The sequence below is a fragment of the Etheostoma spectabile genome, chromosome 7 (genome assembly GCF_008692095.1).
Source record: "Etheostoma spectabile isolate EspeVRDwgs_2016 chromosome 7, UIUC_Espe_1.0, whole genome shotgun sequence".
Taxonomy (NCBI): domain Eukaryota; kingdom Metazoa; phylum Chordata; class Actinopteri; order Perciformes; family Percidae; genus Etheostoma; species Etheostoma spectabile.
The window spans coordinates 4,834,430-4,858,110 of NC_045739.1; the positions used below are offsets into that span (position 1 = coordinate 4,834,430).

Below are 23,681 nucleotides of genomic sequence, written 5' to 3' on the forward strand. Positions count from 1 at the left end.
CCAGAGACCCAGGGCTGCCCCCTGAAAGACGAAGATTCGTCAAGTTTCGTCTGTTCAGTCTTTTTGTCAGTTCAGTCAGTTTATAACAGTGGACAAGTTCATGTACTGCAAACTACAGGGAAACTTGTAAAACTGGAGGAACCAGAAAACTGGACAGAGAGGAGAGAAGCATCTGAGGAAATTGATTTTCTCAGACACTATGCACACTATGATATGGGTAAACACAATGTTGGCCACTCATGAACAGCTCCTGTTATGTGTGATATAGAGTGAACCTGTGAGTGTGAAATGTCCTCTTAACATCCAGTATAAACAGAAGGGAAGGAGTACAGCAAGTGAAAAAAATATTAAACTGTTGTTGTCAAGGATACAGTATACAGAAAGCATTGTTTGAATTGATGTTTAGCGTTCTGTTAGTTACATTTAAATATTGAATACTCAGTGGTATTCAAAGAAGAGGTTTGGAAACAGCACAGAATGCCAATGAATGGAAGACAGACTACACAGGCAGACAGTAAATTTGGTGGTTTTAACCTTTGTTTTATTTTTATTGATTTCATGGCGGGATGTTTAAGTGGGGAAGAGATACACGTCATGACTAACACTGTAAAAAGGTTGCTTTGAAAGAAGCACCAGGGGAATACCTCATGTATAGTAATATTTACCATCCACATCCACACCCATTACACACACACACAAACCCTCACACACAAAAACAAACACTCACACACCCACACACATTCCAACACCGAAATCGCACACCTTACGTGGAGGAGAGGAGTAACTTTAAGTACAGTAATGACACACTCTGCAGTTACATAATGTAGTCACTAACAAACAACAAAATGCATGCATTTTAAATAGGTTGCACATGCGCGTGGCAATAGATTCTCGATAGATTCTTTTGTCAAAGAAATTCAACTTTTTGGTGGTTATTGTTCACCTGATTTCTGCCTCATGTTGATCTTCTGAAACACAAAAAAGAAGATTGATGATAAAACTGCGAGCGGTTTCCCTCTGGCATGGAATCTTAAACTGACTATTTTGTGTCTCAGCCAGAACATACAGAACGTAAATATATTGGATTGGGATGACTCGTGTTGTTTGTATACACATTTCTATAAAGTGTTAAACACTTAATAGGAAAAATAGATTTTAAGTTGAAATGTGAAATCCAATGGACTCAGGGAAACATTCAAAAGATGCAGAAATTCACAGCCAGGTCAAACATGCTAAGGATTTCTTTTAAAGAAAGGATTGAAAATGAGACACAGAGACCTCAGGCTCTTTTCACCAACTCTATATATGTCTAAAGAGGGTTAAATTCAGTCTTTATGGAGATTTAGTTGCAAGGCATCTTTCCTCGTCGTCTTCCTCCTCTGTTTCTTCATCCCTGGTATGGGGAACAGAGGTTAGCAGCAGAGTGTCGACATGGACCTCTTCGTCGTCCGACTGGATCACGGGTGTGTCTACTCCACCCCCGCTGGTATCACTGGAACCCGATGATGTAGAGGACATGCGTGACTTTGAGTCGCGTTGAACTTCATCTTGCCGTGTCAAAGGTGCGCGCTCCCTGTACACAACCTCCGCATCTTCATCGTCCTCATCCTCTTCTTCGTCCTCACCCTCTGTGAACAGATCTTGTTAGACAAGTCTGCACCTGTTCTGTCAGTGCAATTTTTTTCAGCAGGGTGCACCTGGAATATTTCAAGGTTTCCCACCTCAGGTGGAGTTTTGACAAACCACAAATTTAATAATATGGGGATTTCTTGATAGAAATACAATTATCAAAATTAAAAAAAAAAAATTATATCATATGGCTCTCCTGATTTACAGTGAAACCAGATGGGAAACCTAAATCAGATATACAAAATCTTTTGTTTTCCCATTAGATGGTTAAGCTGAAGCACAAATGTAGAGATTGCAAAAAAAGTTGATCGATTCATTAATTCTTTAAACACTGATTATAGGATGTGATTATGATATATTTCACCTAAAATGTCATACAAAACTTACAGAACCTTTTTTACCTCCAACGAATGATAAAGGTACTTATTTTATTTTTGCCCATGAAAGCCGCTTAAAATAAACCTGTAAACTTAGAATTCTACATATTCCTACACACTGATAAACTAGAGAACAGCAGTGGTGTGCATTTTGTCTCTGGAGCAGTTTTTCGATACAGAATAACCACAGGCTGTCCCAGTAACAAAATGTACAACCGTGTTTGGTTGCACCTGAGGCAAAAAGAAAAAGAAAAGAAAAGAAAGTTTGACGTGCATGTGGAGTGTGCATGTGAAAATGGGATAGCTTTAGGAAAATACAGTTGCAGAAGGTCAATTGCAGCGCAATGCACCTGGTAGTGGAGATGCCAGCGCCCCCTCGTCGGCTCCTGAGCCTGAGTTGAGGAACACATCCAGGGCCTCTTGGTCAGAGAAGTCCATCAAGTCCATTTGCTCCAGGACATCCACATTTACCTCCATAGAAGAGATACTTCCCATGGGGGCTGCATATTAGACAACATAGACTTTATTATTAATCCCATGCTGGGGAAATTTCCTTGTTACAGCAGCTCAAAGGACAAATTCACACACATCAGAATAAGACAAATACACATGTAATAGAAATAAGAAAATATTAGAAAAGAAATTACAAGAAATAGAAAAATAAAACAAGATTTACAATAATAATAGTAATATATGAACATCCTTGTTGTAAACAGACAGGTACAAAAAAATAAACATGCAGATATACAGATGTAAAGAAATGTCCTATTGCACAAAAGATGACACGGAGAATGAGTAAATGTGCGTAGTGCATAATGTTGTCTGGTGTAGCGATGGCTCACGTTGCAGAATCATTGCAATGTATAATGTATAAAGAGTCTGACTGCTGCTCGAATAAAGGATGTGTGGTGAATGCAGCCAAAACCACACATAAATACACACTGTTTAAGTCAGAGGTAATGGATGTTACCAGATTTTGAGTCACTGACACCTGAATCTTTGGTAAATGTTCAGGTCTTTTTAAATGATCGAAATAAATAGTGACAATTAAACACAGGCTATGAATGCATTTTGAAACTAGTTCTGAGTGATGTGACAGTATATATCATCGCAATCGTAAATGTCCATTGTATAAATCTTTTTCTATGTCGTTTCTATTGTGATGTTGAAAAAAACTAAAACATTTTATAATTAAGTTGCTAATGAAATGAGAGAATACACACAGAATTATACAAAAATAGGTTTTACCTTCTAAAAATTTCATGCAGACTATTTATTGAATAACCAGAAAATATGCTATATTGTATATATCATTATCGATATATGAAATATCCTATATTGAAACACAGGATATTTTAAAATTATTTTAAACCTGTAAATAGTTTGTTAAATCTTCTTCTGTGCTAAGCAGATTTCACACAGTTGCCGATGATCAGTAAGTAACTTTCAGAACATTTCACAACCAATGTTTTTTTAGTTAAAGCCCATGTGTCAACCTCAGGGCCCGTGGGCCAAATCCAGCCCCTTGCCGATTTAGATCCAGCCCGTATATCAGGTTAGGTTCACAATACATTTTGGCCGCTAAACCAAAAACACAGGAAAGTGTTTTTTAAACTGCAATTACCTGACATTCAAAGCAGAATATGGTAGATTTGCCGACTCTGAGACCCCAGAAGCAGAGTTTTCATATTCATGCTGTTAAAACAGGTGGTTGTTAAAAAAAATGTATCATTGTTTTGCTTGATTTGCTAAATTCTATGATGGCTAAGGAACTTTTTTTGATGGCTTTTGTAGGGCTTCATGTCAACAAAAATGCAACAAAAAGTGTACAAAAATGTTGTAAAAAGGACCAAATTTACAAAAAGGTGACAAAGGTCTGAGGAAGCCAGAAAAAAAGTCAGAAGAAAAACAAGAAAAATGAGGAAAAACACTACCAAAATGTTTTAAAAAAGTAACATGCAGTTACAAAAGCACGTCGATAAACTCTACATGTCTGGCCCTTGGTGTGATTCTCTTTTTCCAGTGTGACCCTTGGTGAAAATAAGTTTGACAACCCTGACTTAAAATCAAAAACACAGGAAGTGTTCATGCCTCCAAGACTGGACGTCTTACTTACGTTTCCTGCAGTCGACCTGCAGGTGAGCAGAGGGCAGGTAGTTGTCCACGTCATGCTGGTAGACCTCTTCAAAAAAGCGCTGTCTTTCCTTCAGCTTCAGGTGCGGAGCAGACTCATTGTCCAAAACCCGCAGAGAGTTGTCTTTCTCCGCTGACCACCCAAACAAGAAACGTACAAAAAAAATCATTTACAAAAACATTCAGTTTAATAACTTTTTACAGATAGCCTTGGTATCAACATCATACAATATCTAACAAAGTGTTGAAAAAAAGATCAAATGGTTATTAAGCCGTTTGTGGTTTTCTTGGTATGTTGTCTGCCTCTTACTGGAATATTTATTTTTTAAAACCATCAAAGCTTGCAATTATTTGTGGTTTCATGTCCCGTCATATCCCATTATTAGCTGCAGGCTTTTTCTTTGTATTTGCCAAACCTCCAAACATTCAAGTTACCTGTCAAGCAACAGAAGTAACAATAACTCATCTAAAGAATACAGTCAACTGAATATTATCAGTTATTAAGATGTTGTCGGTGATTTATAAGTTTGTTTTGTGAAAAATAATGTCTCCCTAAAACTCAGACCTCAATAAATGGCATTATATGCTAATTTGTAAACTGGCAGTTAAGAATTAAGGTACTGTAGAATGTCTCCTACAAGAAAAGAAATAATCGCAATACGAATTGTTTTAGTAACCTGATGCCATATGCCTGCAATATTGCATGCTATATTTCTTGTTTTTTTTAATCTTCCTTTTTCCCTTCTCGCCCTTTCTGGGACTCTTCTAAGGCAAAATAATTCCTTTCATAATATTAGTCTGACCTCTTGTGGTCATGATCAAACAAACATGCAGTCTGAAAATCACTGTACAACAAATGGAGATTTGTATGAATGGCACAACATTAGCTATGTGATTAACTGAACATTTGATTGAACATCTGCAACAACTAGGTATATTTGGAAGTAATAATTTGCGTGTGCCCAAAACTCAACAGTCCTGCCAATTGCACATTTTAACATTACAGTAAGGAGTAGTATGTTGGACTCCTATGCCAAAATCGTGTAAGTGTAAATGTGTATGTAAGTGGAGATGTATTTAACTGCAACTCATACAGCAGTATCTCTGGTGCATGGATGTTGGTTTGTATGCCAAAACAATGTTGTGTTATGACAGATTGGCTTTTGATTGGCCCTTCGGGGTGTTGGCATCGGTTTGGAGTGTGTGTGTCTGTGTGTGTGTGTGTGTGTGTGTGTGTGTGTGTGTGTGTGTGTGTGTGTGTGTGTGTGTGTGTGGGGGGGGGGGGGGGTTGTCAATACGCCCTGTCTCAAGCACCATCTCTGAGCTGCAGTTACTTCTTTCTTGGTGTTTGCAGACTCATGGGCAGAATCAGAACAGAAAAGGAAAAGTCTGCTGTTGCAAACCTTCCAAATCTCTGAAGATCCACTTGCTATGTACCATAGCAAGTTTTTTTTTTCAATGCAGACATGTTATAATAAAAACAAGAGAGCATCTGTCCTTAGGTCTACTTTGCAGAATCGACCTCTGCCATGCTGACCAGCTGTGGTTGTGTAACCGTGCTACATCCTCCTCAGCACACATTGTGCCTTCTCCCACTGGGCTCCAGGAGCTGACATGAGTCAAAGTGTCAGCTCCTGGACTTTTTTAATGTTTGTGTGTGTAAGTGCGTGCGTGTGAGTATGACTGCACTGCGTGTTCATGTAAACCTTACGAGTCTGTGCTTGTGCATTCTTGCTTTTGCGTATGCATGCGTGTAGTTAATGCTCATTTTGCCAACCAGTGTGTGTAACGTGTGTATCAGGCTTCCCTGACTAACATGTTCACATGTCATCCGGCAGATGGATTCATCACGCACAGTAAAAACATTCACTGTACTTACTTTACAACAGACCCCTACAGAGTGCTACTTTTCCTCTTTTGAAAACAAACACGTCTGTGTCACCCAGCCTGCCTCGTCAACTGCCCCATCTCTGGGGACCCATGCTGGTCAATCTGTAAGTCGCACATCCCTGCAGGGGTGTGTGTCCACTGTCATGCACTAACAACAGTGTTTTATTCCTGTCATTCAAGCTTTTGTGGAGGCAGGAAACCACTCTGGAGTTCACAGTGATATTTCTGTTGGGAACGCAGTCAAGGATATAAAGCTTACAGTGTTGTTATATATAAACCAGTAGTGTCCAGACATGAATGGAAATAATGGGATTGTCAGTAATATATCAAAACATATAGAAAAGGTTAATATAGTCAAACGTGCAGAGTTTCTCTTATTGCCATGGGTACTGGTATTTGTGGCATCAGATTACCAAACCTTGCGCTACATTGGGGAATTTTTTTGTATGTTATATTTGAAAACTTTATCTTAATTGCAGAGATTGGAGACAAGCAACTAGTTCTGTTTCAGTCAAAAAGATTTTGACTATTTAGTAGCAGTAGGCAGTTTGAGACAAATAAACCAGTTACTACACTGTTATGTGTAGTGGCTGGCGTCTCCCTTAGAGATAGGGTGAGAAGCTCAGTCATCCGAGAGGAGCTCGGAGTAGAGCCGCTGCTCCTTCGCGTCGAAAGGAGCCAGTTGAGGTGGTTCGGGCATCTGGTAAGGATGCCTCCTGGGCGCCTCCCTAGGGAGGTGTTCCAGGCACGTCCAGCTGGGAGGAGGCCTCGGGGAAGACCCAGGACTAGGTGGAGAGATTATATCTCCAACCTGGCCTGGGAACGCCTCGGGATCCCCCAGTCGGAGCTGGTTGATGTGGCTCGGGAAAGGGACGTTTGGGGTCCCCTACTGGAGCTGCTGCCCCGGCGACCCGATACCGGATAAAGCAGATGAAGATGGATGGATGGACTACACTGTTATCCCGAATTAGTTGACTTAACTTGAAATTTGCATGGAAACCTGTTGCCTAAAACCGTTTAGTTCCTACACAAGGGGAAACTTGAAAAAGAGGTTAAGTTGTATTAACACAGAGCGGTAAGCTGATGCAGTGGACAAATCAAGTTTACATTAGTAGGCGTGCAGTCACGGAAGGCTTGTATCATGTGGAAGCACCAAAAGCTTTTTTTCTCATTACTTAGTATTTCTCATGGGGGCGACAGAAACTATGCACCATAGCTTTATAGCTTTTAACATGCAAAGAAACATAACAAATGTGAAACATTTGGCAACTTAGCACTAAAAAAGTATACTGTAATGTTTTCCTTTATAGCAGTATTGTTCTTCAGATAACATATTAAATACATTTGATCCATGACAAGGGGAGATTCTACACAAGGACATGGTAAGTTTCTGGCTAGACACACTGCACGGGACTGTTCATTCAGTAAACTGAATTATTTGATTCATAGTGTGCAAATGATATCTCTTGGCACTGCCCACACCCCATCAATCCCCACCTGGGTCATGGTAACGGTGCAACAATAAATGGAGCTAAACATGAACACTAAATCAACCATACAAAACTAAAACCCGGATGACAGAAATGCACACCAAAAACATTGACAGAACATTATTAAAATACACTATAACCAGGACAAAAAAACGATTAGACCATATATTTTTCCCGTGAGCCTTTGCACCGCTTCAGCGCCGAACACTTCAAATGACTCCACCCTTCCCATAGAGAAACTTTACATCCTTAGTTATCTCTACTTAAAAATATCTGTGTACTGCATATTTAAGCTGATTATTACAAACAACAAATGTGATTTAGTAATGAATACAGTATGTTTTTTAACAAAACATTAAAAAAATTAGTAGTGACCACAAAAAACGAAAATCTGGGTTTACAGGCTGATACAGCACTGACAAAGCGTATGATGACGAAACTGCACAGCTTTGCAGGCTGGCCTTATGGGTTTCTCTCTCTCTTCCTCTCTCTCTTTGTCTCTTTCTCTAAAAATCAAATTTTGCTACTCAAGTTGCCATTTGACATGCCCAACCCACACACACGCTCCTCTGCATGTCTCCATCTGTCTGTCCCAGCGTGGGAGAAAAACATGTATGTAAAAAGGCTGACTCATTCAGATAACCTCTTAGTTTTCTACCATCCTGCTGTGGAAGACGTAGGAGGTCCATGCAAATCAGGGTGTGAGACCCAGATGGTGTTCACAGCCTCCGAGAGGGAATCCCTTGCTTTTGACAGAGGTTATAAACCGCCAACGATGCTTATGTGGCTGTTTAGCTCATCAAGTAAAGTGTTTTTTCACTTTCAATCGTACATTTGTAAGTCTTTTGTTTAAGTCTTTCAAAGGCAGTCCAAAGTAAAAAAAAAAAAAAAAAAAACTAATTGTAATGAAAATGAGAAATAGTTGCATAATGAATAGTGAACGTATGGACAATGACTGCCAGCAAATGGGTGACACAGATGTTACTGCAAGTTTATGTAAGGGTCGGTTATCACAAAGTCTGATGAAACAGTCATGGTGTTAAACGAGGTGACCCGTTTAGTTTTTAGGCTGCTTTAACCTTGTAGCCCACAAAATACATACAGTATACAGCTCACATGGAAGGATTTATCGTAGGTGGGTCAAGGAACAGAGAACGGCTGCGATGGCTTGATATTGAGAGACAGAGCTCATAAAAGAGGAAGAAGAAACTAGGAGAGGAGAAGGAGAGGAGGTAGAATGTTTCAAATCTGCTGGTTCCACTGATTTGCCAGATGTATTGTGTGTCTATGACTGCTGACACTGCACTAAAACACATCATGGCTTTGTTACAACCACTAATGGACAGTAAAAACAATATTATTTGAAAAAGAAAACCATATAATTAATAATTTAGTATGACTGCCATATGCAGAACATGGCCCTGGCAGTGTCTTACATCTCAAACTCATTCTGCTGATAGTTACCCTGGGACACAGTAGCAATGCTGTTATCCTTACCACTGCAGAACAGGATCCAGGAATTCAAATCTCAGTCCAGGGACCACAACTCTATCACAGTGTGAAGATGCACTCTGAGGACTAAAGGCGTCTGCGCTGAACCTGCACCTCCTCCTCAAATGATAGTGTGATGTTTCACCATAGCATCATTACATGGTCCTAAACTTATGGAGCAGGAATATCAGCACCAACCTCTGAGAATATTCACTTTTTTACTTACTACAATTGAAACCTGGGTGACTGATGGATACAAGGCTGTGTTTTCTGTTTCATTACTGTCTGCGGCAGGCTGTCGGTAATAGATGAGACGTACAGTAAGTACGAGTGATACAAAGACCTTCTTTGATCATGAAGCCCAATAACAATTACAGTTCTCTGGTTTATCAGTTTATTGCATGCACAAACTACACTGCAGGCTGCAATCTTTGAACAAGTCCAACGCAGGTAGAATGTGCATTGGCTGGTTATTTAGCTCCGAAATAGTGGCTGCCCCTGATATTTGTTTTGTTACTCCTGGTACCAGCGGAAACACTAGGTGTGTTAGCAACTTCAGCATAGAAGATTGTGATGTTTATTGTAACATCAGTAATATCTTCTGCCTTTGTTCTGCGCTAGCTCAGTGGAGCAGCTTTGCTTTGACCGTCAGAGGTACAGCAGCCTTTAGTCGTGTTGATTGGCTACTACTGTACTCTTAGTCTGGATCAACTGGAGTACATTTTCAGTATAATTTCCTGATTTCCTAACCTTCCGCTCTTTGCGTTGCCGTTCTCAAAACTCGGTTCGCTTCAGGAAACAACAACAAACTTTGAGCTAACAAGCCACACGGTGAAAATGGCAAGTTTTGAAGAAAATTTGGATTGTGCAGAAAAGCAGGCCTGCTTGTTTTTTTTCGGGGAATGATTGCAAATATTTACAAGGAATACATTTATAGCATTTACCATCTAACTGGGACGTTTTGGGACAGATTGATGGGGATTACTATGGACAAAATACAGACAGTGATACAACGGTAAGAAAGCTAATTATAATAGCTTGTTACTGTATTGTGTGAACAGTTAACTTCATTTAATATTGTATGTGGCCCTTTCTTTTATTGAGACACAAATGTTCCACCAAAACAAGTTTCTTTCCGAGACAACTTTGCAGAGCCACCGTCGCTGCGTAAGGAGTTTAGCCCCGCCCAAGACGATTGTGATTGGTGTAAAAAAATGCAAACAACACACATGGTAGGTTTTTTCCCCTCCTATCCCAGAATGTATGTGTAGCTAGACCTTACTCCACAGCACTGGAGATATGTCTGGCAAAGTGAGACTCCTGTACGCTTAGTCACGCATTGCCAGACCTTCCTCTACAGCTCTGCAGAGGAGGGTCTGGCTAAACCACACGGCAATGGAAAATAAAATGTGCTGTGATATTTTGTAATTTCTTTAAACCAATCACAATCGTCATTGGTGGCGTTAAGCTCTGCACAGATTCATGGCGCTGCTGCAAAATAGTCTCAGGAAGGAACTTGTAGGAAGTGGAAAGTCGTGGATGTATAGAAAACTGTACTCTTGACATGTAACCAATCAGATTGTGCTGTGGGTGGGACATTAAGTAAGACAGAGTGGTGACTGTAGACAGAAAACGGCTGCATATACTTCCACTTATTTTTACCTAACATTATGACCAAAGACATTTAAATAAGTCACATTTCAACAGATTTTCTTAGGGCATCATAAGTACTCCTGTTTGTTCATCTCACGCCACTGTTTGGGAAAACACATAAGTTAAAAGACTTCTCTCTGGCTTGAGACAGAAAGACAAATCCTGTAGGCTACTAATGGTGTTAAGCTTTACAGTATTTTAAGAGTGTCCGTCTGAAATTCCATGTGGTCCTGTGATCTGTCACAGGACCTATGCCCCCTATCCAGAAATCCCTGCTCCATCTCAGCCCACATTGAACCATAATTACCTAGGGCTTACTGTTACATAATGATGGTGCAATCCTTCAACTGCACAACACTGGATTCCTATTGAATTGTAGTGCATGATTATGCAGTTTACCGTTTAGGTTGTGTGAACGTGCATGTAGGATGTGGCTGAGTTTGTAGGAGAGAAAGGAAGGAAGAAAGGAAGGAAAAGAGTTTGTCAAAGAAAACAGAATCTGGTGTTATGCAACCTGAGCCTGCTGTGCATTATTCCCGGTATAAAGTAGCTGTAGTGTCAGTGATTTGAGGCAAAGAGCTTTACCGCGTATGCTTGCCTCAGCTAATTCTCATACTGACAAAAAAACAAGGGTGCAGTGACGCCGTGCATTTTGTGCATTTGTTGTGTGTCGAGAGAAACACACACTGAATAGAAGAAATTTCATTGGCTTTAGAACTGCAAGAAGACCTGTCTTTTTTCTTGTTTCTTTATCCTCTTTGTAGTCCACATTTCCTCAACAGTCCTAATTATTTCTTCTTCAGACATTTTCCCTCTCATATTGCTGTTGATCAGATCATCAGTACTTCTTTATGTCCAGGAATCTAACACAAGATGTAGCAGTGAGTGGTCCAGGGCCAGAGGTGACAGTTGAGCTGAAGCACATGATTTTTTTCATTCTTCTGATTATTCTTCCACAGTCTGATCCTTTAGCAATTTCCACTGCTCTGCTCCCAATAATTCACAATGCTCGCCTTTATATGCCCATCAAAATGTGCCAAATTACACATCTGTCTCTATCATCTCTATTTTTTTTTTTTCCCAGCATGCATGTTTCTCTCTGTTGTCTTCTTTCTGGCTACCTTATCAGCATCTTTTCTATGATGAAAACATTAACAACTTTAAAAACTTGCATCATTAGCAGCTCTGTGGTAGTCTAATGGTGCAATTATATGGTACATCAAGAGACCCGGGAACTGCAAAGCCGGGAACAAATGTTCCTATTGAACCAAAGAGTCACATGGTGTAAGCGTTCAGTCCCCCTGTGGCAAATGGAAAGAAATCCCATGATCAACTTTCTGTTTTTAGTGAACAGAGAGAGAGTGTTTGTGTTTGTTTGTGTGAGAGAGAGAGAGCTAGTAAGGCAGTTTGCACTGTTTGGCCAGTCACATTTGACAGCCCATCTATCTCAAACTCCACGCCCCCTCTAATGCAGCTTCTTATTCCCCCGGGGGCCGATGATGGTGTCACCCTGCTCTCAGCAGTATACAGCCACACAATTTTTTTTGGTATTGTTATTATTTACCGAGCCAATCACTCTCCTATGCTGGCCTCATGGCCACAGCAATCCATCAAGCATAAATCATTTATGAGTGAGATCATTGCACCACAACAGCCACCTCCCCCCCGCCTTGCTTCCCCACTCCCCTCACCACCCACACACACAACACATCCATAAACACACAGCCGTGTAGTAGAAAGTGAATCCAGACAGCTCGTTTATGATACCACCTCTTTCTTCTACACCCACCGTCATCATACTACGTCATACTGCAGGAAGCTCTACTTACAACTACTTTACATGAACATGTTATTTAAATCAAGACTACATCGTTACTTTACTCTCATCTTCAGGTTTCTGTTTTCCCAGTGCTGTGATTGTCTCTTGAACCTTGTCTGACAACCTGCTCCGTAAGTGTCTGATCAGATTGTGTATTCCCAGGCCATTCCCAGGTCAATTCCCAAAGCCATTAAGGCACTTTGCTCAGGGCTGAATGCAAAAATGACCTCCAACAATGCCCACTTTTCCTGATTTAGGTCAGTCATGACAGGGCTTTCAATAGCTCATAGCGCTCTGTCTTTAGTCTGTAAACATTAAGAAACACTCACATGCATCCCTACACAGAAACTCATTCATGCAGCAGGTATATGGGAAAATAGCGCTTATTCTATTGACACTTAAACACAAAGAAACACCTCTTGTGATGTAATGTGTTCAATTAGAAAGCAAGACAATGTTTCTCTGGCAAGCAGGTAGCAGTTAGACTGTCTTCTCTGTAGTCACTTCTATATAAAGACCATCTTCCTGTAGCTTAGTCAGACTTTAAGAAGTAGTTGTTATCCCTTCCCTGTGATTAAACCTCATCTGCATCAAGAGTGTTGCACCAGCATTAATGCTGTCAAGCTAATTTAGTTAAAAAGAGAAGGGCTATGGCTATACCTATTACTTTGGGAAATTAGATTTTAACAGTAGCTGGTAATAAGGCTTGTTTCAAGGCTGGACCGAGAAGAAAAAGGATAAACTGAACATGTGTAATTGAGTGTTTTTCTGTGAGTAATAATATAATGAATCCTTGGAGAACAGTTTTCATTAACATAACCCAGAAGAAGAAATTATGTAACAGCCATGCAGTTCTTATGTACACACTGTAACATGAGATCCAGCTAATATTGATCTGTTATCCTATCAAAGAAAAAACTAATGTTGAATTAAACACCTCTCATGAACAGTTAACTATTTTTCGTGATTCATAGAGCTGAACCAGTAGTGAATTAATACCCTTTGTACAATTTTATAATAACTCTTTCCCTCGCCAACCCATATGCAAACGCATCCAAAGGGACTGCACTTTGTAAAGGAATGTAGTAAATACCTGCCCAGAATTAAAAAAAGAGCACATTTAGTGTTAAATGCAACAACATTGCAGAGTAAATCCCAAAACAATACAGTAAGTCACAATAAACTCTACAATGCTGCTCACACACAGCCACATTTCTGTTAACTCACACACTGTTGGTTACTTACATGCCAGACGTTTGTTGTGGTTTGTTGACCCAGTAGACGACATGATCCAGTGGATGTGGGACTGGTTGAAGAGAGTGTTTTGCCTTTGAGTGTGTTTGTATTTTTCTTGTCCCCTCCTGTCAAGGCTCCAGGACAGGGTGCTGGCGTGTACAGTGGCTGGTCATCTAGTCATTGCATCTCTTGACTTTGGCACCAGGACTATCAAAGACTATCTACTCTGCTTTGCCTTGTTGCTGTATTTGCTGCCCTCCTCCCCTTTCTGATTGCCTTTGCTGTTTTTTTCTAGGTTTTCCCTCTCACTGCTTCACACTGTCATCTTGGCTGCCTCTCTGCTCTCTCGCTCTTACACACACACACACACACACACACACACACACACAAACACACACACATACACACACACTGTCTTGCTCTCTCTGTCAGACAGGCTCAGTAGGATTGTAAAGAGCTGTGCCGTTTAGGAAAGGGGGAGAGTGATAGTGGGCTACGGTATTGTGGCCTGTACCAACTGGTGACAACAAAGGGGTCAACAGGATCAGAAAGTGTATAGGCTTTTTACATAGTATAAAGGACTGTACCAGGATTAAACCCCTCATGATTCAGCTTTTATGTATATATTTAATCACTTTCTTGTAGGATGAAAGCTTTAAAATGTGATAAGAGAAGAGTTACTGCATATTAATAAATGTCTCAGCATTATTACAAAGATCAGGGCCTTACTGACTCTCATCATGCAATATGTAAGAAAATCTATGTAATGTAGCTCAGCGTAAATTCATCCAGGAAGACCAACTTTTAATCGATGCACTCCTAAATCACATCAGCTGTTATCCAAATAAATGTATATTTTATCATGCTGTGTAGAACTGTCTCACATCTGCAACTAGTCCCTCCTGATTGAAATGTATCTCAGTGTAAATCCTTTCAAGAAGACCTAACTCTGCTCTACCTAACTCAAATCAGCTGTTGGAGGTGTTCACCTTCCTGCTAAACCAATCAGAATCATACACAAATGGCAAAGGCCAATCACAGAGTCACAACCCTGTTTTAAATCATCTGTTTCTCCCTTTGCTAGTCAGCTGTCGTTGCAGGCAAAGAGTGCAACCCTCCACCTCCCCTTCCACCTCCAGTGGATGTTGTGTTACATCATCTCATGTCAAATTAAAGTAATTGATTGCTTATCTGTGTTTGTTAATGCTTTTTCTTTATTATTTCTTCAACTTTTCTCTTTACTGGACCATTTTCTTATTAGGTATACTATAGTCTCGCGTTGCCAGACCTTACTCCACAGCGCTGCGGAGGAGGGTCTGGCTAGTCCAAACAGCATTCCGGGATGGGGGAAAACATGCTCTGGTTTATTGGCATTTCTTTAAAGCAATCACAATCTTCATGGCGCCGGACAGAGCCACGATACCTCTGCAAAACAGCCTCAGGAACTTTTCTTGGTGAAACATGTGTACGTTTAAAAGTTGTTTTAGTCAGATTCATCTATTAATCCCAGTAGGCCTTATCCTGAATGCCCATGTCAAGCCATCCAATAGTTTTTAAGACATTTCAGTCTGTGGTGGACGGACTGAACAACCTTGCCGACCCTAGAAACACACCGCTACCTCAGCTAAAAACACTAGATCCCAAACTTTCCATAATTCACCTCTTTCAAAGCCACAAAAGACATAATATATCTATTTTCACAAGCTGAGTAGTATTCTCCATGATGAGTAAACTGATTAATGTGTAAAATCATGACTCTTTACTGTGTACAAATCACATATTATTTATTAAAGGATTAAAATGAGCCATTTATACATTATAAGATCCCAGGTTGTGGAAAATCCACTTGCTGGAGTAAATTCTCGTTTGTCTTTTTTATCTAGCATTTAATTCATTTGGAGGACATGTCTAGTGGACAGTCTAAGCACTTACCTTCTGGAAAAGAGCAGCAGAGCATCCACATAACTTGTTAACATTTACATCTGCAGACTTGACAGCTAATTAAAAGGTGAGAAGCCCATTGCACTTAATGACTTGATAACATCTACAGTAGGGATCATGACTTATTAGAAAGTGCGTCATTAATTATGTATTATTAGCAGCAAAAGGTCTCTCTGTCCCTGGAATTTTCACCCATGATTCTCGGTACCATTAAGTTAGTTTGCAGACATTTGTGTTTTCATATAAAAATATTAAAAACTTCCATCAAAACGATTGTTATTGTTGCCTGGGGTTTTTTAAAGTGTGAAGAACAGCATAAGGATGGACTAAAATGTAACTAAGCACAAACACACAAACACACACACACATGCACACACACACACACACACACACACACACACACACACACACACACACTGAACACACACAGTACACATAAACACAACCTTATGCACATATTCCTACGCAAACACACACTGTAACTGTCACACACATGGGGGGTTAATAGGCACTTAGCAGTATGGAGTCTTGCAGGTCCTGACTCCCCCTTCCCATAATGAGAGGCTTCTAACAGCCAGTTACATCACACTTCAGCTGGTAGAGGCTGCTCCAGTCTAACCACTAATGTCATGGAAATCTCATTGCTGCCCACGTAAGGAGATCAAGATATATAAAGGGAAATGATTCATGGCTTGCTCTACTTCCATACTGCTCATCTATAAACTCACGTGACTAGTGACTATCACCATAAGCTAACACCACTGTCGAGTACAAAGATTCCTCATCCTGACCTCATTGGTGAGTCAATATTGGCATCTGCTGGTGAAGTTTGTGTATTACACTTAAGATCACACTAAAGAAGTACCTCCAGTGTTGTTAACTATACCAGCACAAGGATTCCTTCAACAAACACTTTTTTTGGCCTTTTCCTTAAGTGCGATGCCATAAATAACAATCAATAATATGTGGTGTCCATATTAAACAGCTCAAGTATTTTCCAGATGTGTTGCTATTTTGACTTTTGGTTAACAGATCAAGTGTGTGCTTTGATAAAATATATCTTTGGGAAATTAAACACAATCGTAATCACATTTCAATTGTGTATTTCAGGTTTCAGATACGCCCTGGTTTAATTCATTCAGGTGAACAAAAGGGGATTTCCAGTGACTGTTTCACAGTGTTATTGTTCAGTTGTGTATGAGTGTGTGTGCATGTGTGTGCGTCTGTTGCTCTTTCAGCTCTATCAGTGCTGGCTTCCTCTTTGAAACTGTGTTGTCTTAATTTTCTGCAGCATAGTCTCTGATGTGGCTTGTGAGTCATACTGTGGTAAATATACACATTTGCGCATGCATACACACATAAGACTCACACACACATGCATTCACATCTACACAAACACACCAGTCATGGTCACTATAGTATGTATTCCCTTTGCCTTCATGTTACACTTTGGTTAAGAAATACACAGTAAGCCTGCTGACATAAGCTGCTGGATTTTGTCTGGTAAACAACACACTGCTAAGCCTCACTGACAAAACAAAGTTCACATCTTTACTTCACATCTTCACAGCCGCACCAGACAGAGAAGTCAAAGCAGTCAAACTATATTAAAAATATCACATTGTGCTGTATGGGGATATTCTGGGGGTCACCATGGCAACAGACATTCAAGTGCCAAATGCATGAATGTGCACACCTGCCTGCCAGTGTTCCAACTGGTGGCTCTAAGCCCCCAGTATATGGAGTATATAGGTGCTGTTTGCTAAGTGTGGCAGGATGGAGAGGCGACAGTAGAAATGCCTTTGTTCTCAGAGAATGGCGCACATGGCTCTGTCAAGGTGCTAATTAGCAATTGTGAGACAAGAAAGTTGTGAGGATGCTTGCTTCGGCTGTGAGATGTATAATCTTTTGCGTGAAACAGAGCTTTGCCTTGCCACACTTTGTATTGAATGTAACATCATCGAGTGACAAGCAGCAATGCTTTATGCCACGAGCACCACATTCAATTCTCTCTGTTACAGCATATGTAACATGTGTACCTGTTATGTCATTCAAACGTTCTGACAGCAGCGAGCTAAGTAAAGCATGTCATGTCTCAGTTATGTGTGTCGTCTCTCTGCTCTGTCTGGATATGTATATGTTGTAGTTCACTCATCACTCTCTGAAATTTGAAATAGTCACAGCTCCTTGATTGTGTTGTGCGTCTCTGCGGACGAGCTGTGAAAAAGTGCACATTTGGGTTAACATGATGTTTTGTAATGTCAGTTTAGCAAGTGTGTGCAGTGTTTTTCAGTGTCTAAATGAGATCTAGTGACTCATGTGGAGAAAACAGGCTGCTTAAACTGGGGGACTCACAGTATCGGTTTGACTTGCTTAGCTGTGATACGCCATGCCATTGATGTACAGCAGTGAACTAAGTATTTTCTTGTGGATGTTAGTCATTGTCAGATTAAGAAAAAGCAAACCGCACAGTAAAGGTGACCTGTAAATACAAAGGTCAACTATATTTTTTGTTTCAACTGTGAAAATGTCAGATAACATGTATGTGATATTATGTATTTTGAGAGGCTACACAACAAAACCCACAGCATATTTCATTGTAAAAAGGCATGTTGTTATACTTATGTAACAGTGATTAAATCTTTGAATGCTACCATGAAGCAATTTATTATTTTTATCAACATACTAATGAGAACTTGTAGAGGATTTTTGGGTTGTAGTGGTACTGTAATGCAAATTTGAAAAGTGTGACAATGTGTCACACACTCTGCAAAAGGCTCTATTATTTCTGTTTCCCCGGGGTTTGTGTAATAGTTTATGTTTGAAAATAAAACACAATATGAATGTGTTTGTGTGCGTGCGTGTGTGCGTGCATGTGTGTGTGTGTGTCTGCCTGAATATATGCATGAGAATGTGAGTCACGCACCACTATCCAGCCCCCTGGGCATCGAGTTCTGATGCCCATCTTTTAGCTCCTCTACTGCACACTGAACCCAGTGAACCTTCTGCTGTTTACACTCTCCCCCTCCTCCTGCTCGCTCTGTCTCTATTTATCTCACTCACACACTCTCATGCTCATCTATTCTCCCTTCGTCTCTCTCTTACTTTCTCCCTCCAGCTCCCTACAGTACATCTCTCTTTCTCACGCACTCACACTCTTGTGTTCTTCGTCTTTTCTCTCGCAACCCTTCCTCTGCCTCTCTTTATAACTGCTTCTGTGTATCTACCTCTGCAGATCAAGACATATTCAGACTCAGACAGTGTTTGACTCTATAAGGTTCAGACAGACACTCAGGGTCTCTCTGTGTTAGGGTTGTCTCTTTCACTGTGTAGATGTGTGGCCATAGAAGGAGGCAGACAGAAGAGCGAAGGTGACGGCGGGAGGAGTAGAATGAAAGATGCAAATGGAAATAAAAGGATGTTGGCGCTTTTCAGACATTTAAGCAGTTCACTTGAGATGAAGCTGAAGGTAGAATCACCATAGATGTCATCCTCATTCCCAACCGCCACCTTCTCCTCACTGCCGTCTTCCTCCTCCACATCACCAGCATCATCAGGTTGCAAAAAGTGCCATGCCACTCATGTCAGCTCTTTCAGGAAGTGTGAAGCGCCGTTTTGGCTCTCTGGTTGATGTAACTTTCTCCCCGCCTCCCCCCTCCCCCAGACCTCACCCCAAAAAAAGAAAAGAAAAAAAGCACGTCATATTTGGATCAAGAGTTCTGAATTGCTGTACTTGCACTTCTCCAGCTCATTGTGGAAGTGAAACGCACTATTAATAATCCTGGTTAAGTGTGAGGTGAATGTGAGTGAGTGAGAGCGTGTTGGACACAGGTTGGAAGTCCATTGAGCTGTGTTGAGTAGGTGAGCGGAATGTGCATCACATGGCATGCACCTCAAAAGAGCACATCTCACTGCGGCAGAGAACAGTTTGTCTCTGGACGTGTGGGTTTGAATGTGTTTTTTTGAAAGTGTGTGAATGTGTGCATGGTACAGTCTGCAGCATGTGTACCCATGTGTGTGTGTGTGAAGATGCTTACAGAGTGTGAGATTGCTATAATGGGAATTATACACTCATCCCAAGTCCCGGTTCTTATTTCCATGTTACAACTCATCCGACTCAAATGCTTCAACCATTTATTAAAAACAACAGTCTTGTCGCTTTAGCACATGCCTGTTACTGGATCATACAATATGCTTATTTCTTGGTCTTAAAAAATGCTAATCAACGGAATTGATTCCACTTTTTTTTCAAGCTGTCATGCCTTTTCTGCCATTGACAGAGCAGCCTTATTTGACCGTCTTCACTTGGTGGCACACGTTGGGAACCCCAGGCCTGGTCACGGATATTACAGATACACTGTAAACGGCTAATCGGGTATCAAACCAGCGGAGAAGAAAAAGCGCCTCCACTCTGTGTCTCATTCATTATTCACAGCCAGCAAATGAAGTTGGTACAGTGGGAGCAATCAATTATAGATGAGAGAAGGTAGGAGGAGATAGAAAGAGTGAGATGAAGGGGATAGAGCGAGGCCTACCTTGCATGCAGCTGAGCTTTGGCATGTCAAGCACAGAGCTAGTCAGGAAATGGACTCTTGAGGCCCAGAATTCTGTGTGCATGCACCTTTCACACCACACCAATAGCATTCATTTGATAATGACTCAGTATGCTATCTTTGTAGTCCCTTGGTTCACATGTGTGTGCACTTGTGCTTCTCGATGGTTCAATGCGCTGACAGTCATAGCGAAACTGCATTGGGTCTTTTCACAAAACGTCGAGCAACAGTCATAGCGTCCCCTCAGTATGTTACATCTTGTTCCGAAACCAGGAAATAAAATTGGTCCAGATGCAGCATTGTAGGATTAACATAGTCTTCACATCTCTTCTGTGATTGAGTTCCTTCTTTGGCCTTTCGCCTGTCCCAGTCTTTGTAACTACAGTGTATGTTACACACACTAGACCACAAACAGATTTCTTAGGAAATTTAGCAACGATTCCAACAATTAAGAAAACCATTAACTATTGACACAAAAATGGCTTTTTTCATTGCCATCCTTGTGGTTGATTGAACCTTCTTTAGCCAATTTTATTTGTTGTTACTTGTTCCTTTGGATACTATATTATTTATCATTCAGTGATTTAAATATCTTGTTGAAACTAAGAGTTAAACATACATTTTGGGACTTTCCTAGACAATGAAGCGGCCCATGACCTCAAGTTGATGTTCATCATCTTCTGTGCCAGTGAGCCATAGAGGGAGTTTCACAACTCCAACCTGTGGCACTTACACACTCATTTGCCTTAGTTGTGGGGCTGTCCCTTGCATGCATACACATTAAAGTTAGGAGAGAGGTCACTTTTGTCTGTGCTTTCTCCACAGCTGTCCATAGGTTTTTATACGGCAGATTTATTATGAGCCCCCCATTTTTGTGTGTGGAAAGATTAACTATGAAGATGCAAAGTGTTGGTTGGGAAATATGTATCAATCTCTGTGTCACCTCACTTTTCATTAAATGTCAGATATTGCCTTATGGAAACTGCTTGATTTGTGCCGTCTGTATTTGTTGTGTGTGTGTGTGTGTGTGTGTGTGTGTGTGTGTGGGCAGAGAGGCTGTTTGATGTGAGTCAGATCCAAACCCAGGCTGGTTTCTCTCACATGTGTGTGGGACGCATCCAGATGGCTCCACAGGACTGCACAAATGTCACTCTGATAATGAGACAACAGGGCCTGTTGAAATACAGGTAGCAGGGTTGTGGTGCATGCTTTTACACACACACACACACACGCACACGCACGCACGTACACACACACACACACACCACACACACACACACACACACACACACACACACACACAGATGGAAATATGGGGAGAAAGAAGTAAAAAAGAGGGAGGCTGCCCTGAATGCAAAAATATATTACATATGACAAACCCAATAAAACATATATGAATATAAAAACGTGGTCTGATCACATGTTCAACATGTTCATGTGCCATGTTCCCAAATTTTAGGATCCACAGAGAAATTTCTGTATTGCCAAGGCTGATTATCAACCTCAGTAGGGTAACCTGCAAAAAATGATGAATGCAATAATATCTATCCACTCACCTGTGCTAAAGGACAACTTCACCTCCGTCCCTCTCCAGTCCTCGGGGGTCATCACAGGTCGCCACTCAGTTGCCATGGGAACAGGAGACATAAAGGAAAACTCTCTCGAGCACTAAACTGGGACACCTTACGCCGTCTCCGATAGACTCGGTTGAGTTGCACATCATGTGTGAAAGCAGGAGTGAGAAGTTGTTGTTTATTTAATTTTCTTACGAGTCACAAGAGTGTTAACCCCGCTCTCTTTTGCACTCTCTCTTTTTCTTCCTCTCTCCTGCATAAAAAAACAACATTATCACACATAAGCCTTGTGGACATTTGCTCGCACATATTTTCTTTGTCTGCATCACTCCACTCAGTAGTTCTCTCACACAACATATACAGTCCCTGACAACAGTCTTGTCGCTTATCTATTTTGTAGAAACACCTGCTATTACCTGACTTTTAATTAATCAATTGGTGTAAGAAATAGCTCATATGAAAAGCTAAAACCCTCCAAAATGATGTTCAATGCACTGAAATAAATTAGTTTCACTAAAAAAGATTTATTATTTAAACAAGACAGAAAGGTCAAATTTTGGCAAGACAAAAGTTTTGTCGCCTATACATAAATTGAACAAATTTACTACAAATACTAAAATGTATCAGCAAATTAAAAAGTGGTGCTGTGAGATTCAAATTTAATATCTTGTATGACTTCCATGAGCTTGAAGGACTGCATCCATGCGGTTTGGCAAGGATTCATACAATGTATTGATGAAGTCATCAGGAATAGCTAGGAAAGCAGTCCTGCATGCCTCCCAGAGTTCATCAGTATTCTTTGGTTTGGTCTTCCATGCTTCCTCTTTCATCCTACCCCACATATGCTCATTGATGTTCATGTCTGGTGACTGGGCCGGCCAATCCTGGAGCATCTTGATCTTCTTCGCCTTGAGGAACTTTGAAGTGGAGATGGAAGTATGCGATGGAGCACCATCCTGCTGCAGAATTTGGCCTCTTTTATGGTTGGGAATATAAGAGGTAGCTAAGATTTCTTGGTATTTGAGACTATTGATGTTGCCTTCTACCCTGTAGATCTCTCGCACACCCCCATACTGGATGTAACCCCAGACCATGATTTTTCCGCCACCAAACTTCACTGTTTTTTGGGTGAATCTTGGATCCATGCGGGCTCCAGTATGTCTCCGGCAATATTTGCGGCAACTGTGGTGTAATTCAACAGAAGATTCATCTGAAAAATCCACTTTCTTCCACTTCTCCAGCGTCCATCCTTTTAGCAGGCTGTGGGCTTTGGCAAATGCCACACGGTTTTTCAATTGTCTTTTGTTTAGTGCCGACAAACCGTTCTGGTTGACACAGGGACTTCAGGGGACCAGGTCTGGTGGAGTTCTGCTGCAGTGGAAAATGGGCTGGCCTTGGATTTTCGAGCCAACAAACGGTCTTCTCGAGCAGTTGTCTTGCGGGGTCTGCCTGACCGGGGCTTGTCAAAAACATCTCCAGTGTCTTCAAATGTTTTTTTAATCCTCTGTACTTGACACTGAGACACATTGAAGGTGTCTGCCACATCAGCAGTGGATCTGGTCTTCAGCCTCTTGATAATCAAAACTTTAGTCTCAAGGTGAATCTTAGGCATGTTTGCAGAGGTCTAGTTGCAGTTGATGTGAAGGTCTAGTGTACTGGGGTTGTTTTTATACACACCTGAGACCTAATTGATCCATCATTAGTCACAGGTGAAGCTCATGTGACAAGGCGACAACACTTACGTCTTTGCAAAAATTGACTCAATGGGCTTTACCAAGCTGTGAATATTAGAATACTTTTTGACAGTTTCTTTTTGCACTGAAACATTATTACAAAAGCTTTTGGGATTAAAATGAGCCATTTCTTGTAAATAAATCTTGATTAGAAATATAATT

At 40.8% G+C, this 23,681-nt stretch overlaps 1 protein-coding gene across 3 annotated transcripts; it reads right to left on the reverse strand.

The window, feature by feature from the left end:
- Nucleotides 1–515: 515 nt before the first annotated feature.
- LOC116692227 (dysbindin) lies at nt 516–21,497 on the reverse strand. Of its 3 annotated transcripts, XM_032520339.1 has the most exons (5): nt 21,478–21,497; nt 13,728–14,061; nt 4,123–4,272; nt 2,357–2,506; nt 516–1,628 (listed from the first exon to the last, which is right to left on the reverse strand). In XM_032520339.1, exons 2-5 carry the CDS (start codon nt 13,768–13,770, stop codon nt 1,333–1,335), a joined length of 639 nt encoding a protein of 212 aa, XP_032376230.1. In that variant the 5' UTR covers nt 13,771–14,061; nt 21,478–21,497; the 3' UTR covers nt 516–1,332. The 3 variants fall into 3 exon arrangements, with proteins under 3 accessions (XP_032376230.1, XP_032376232.1, XP_032376229.1); XM_032520341.1 differs by lacking the exon at nt 21,478–21,497 and having other exon boundaries at nt 516–1,622; nt 13,728–14,180; XM_032520338.1 differs by lacking the exon at nt 21,478–21,497 and having other exon boundaries at nt 13,728–14,180.
- Between the last annotated feature and the right edge of the window lie 2,184 nt (nt 21,498–23,681).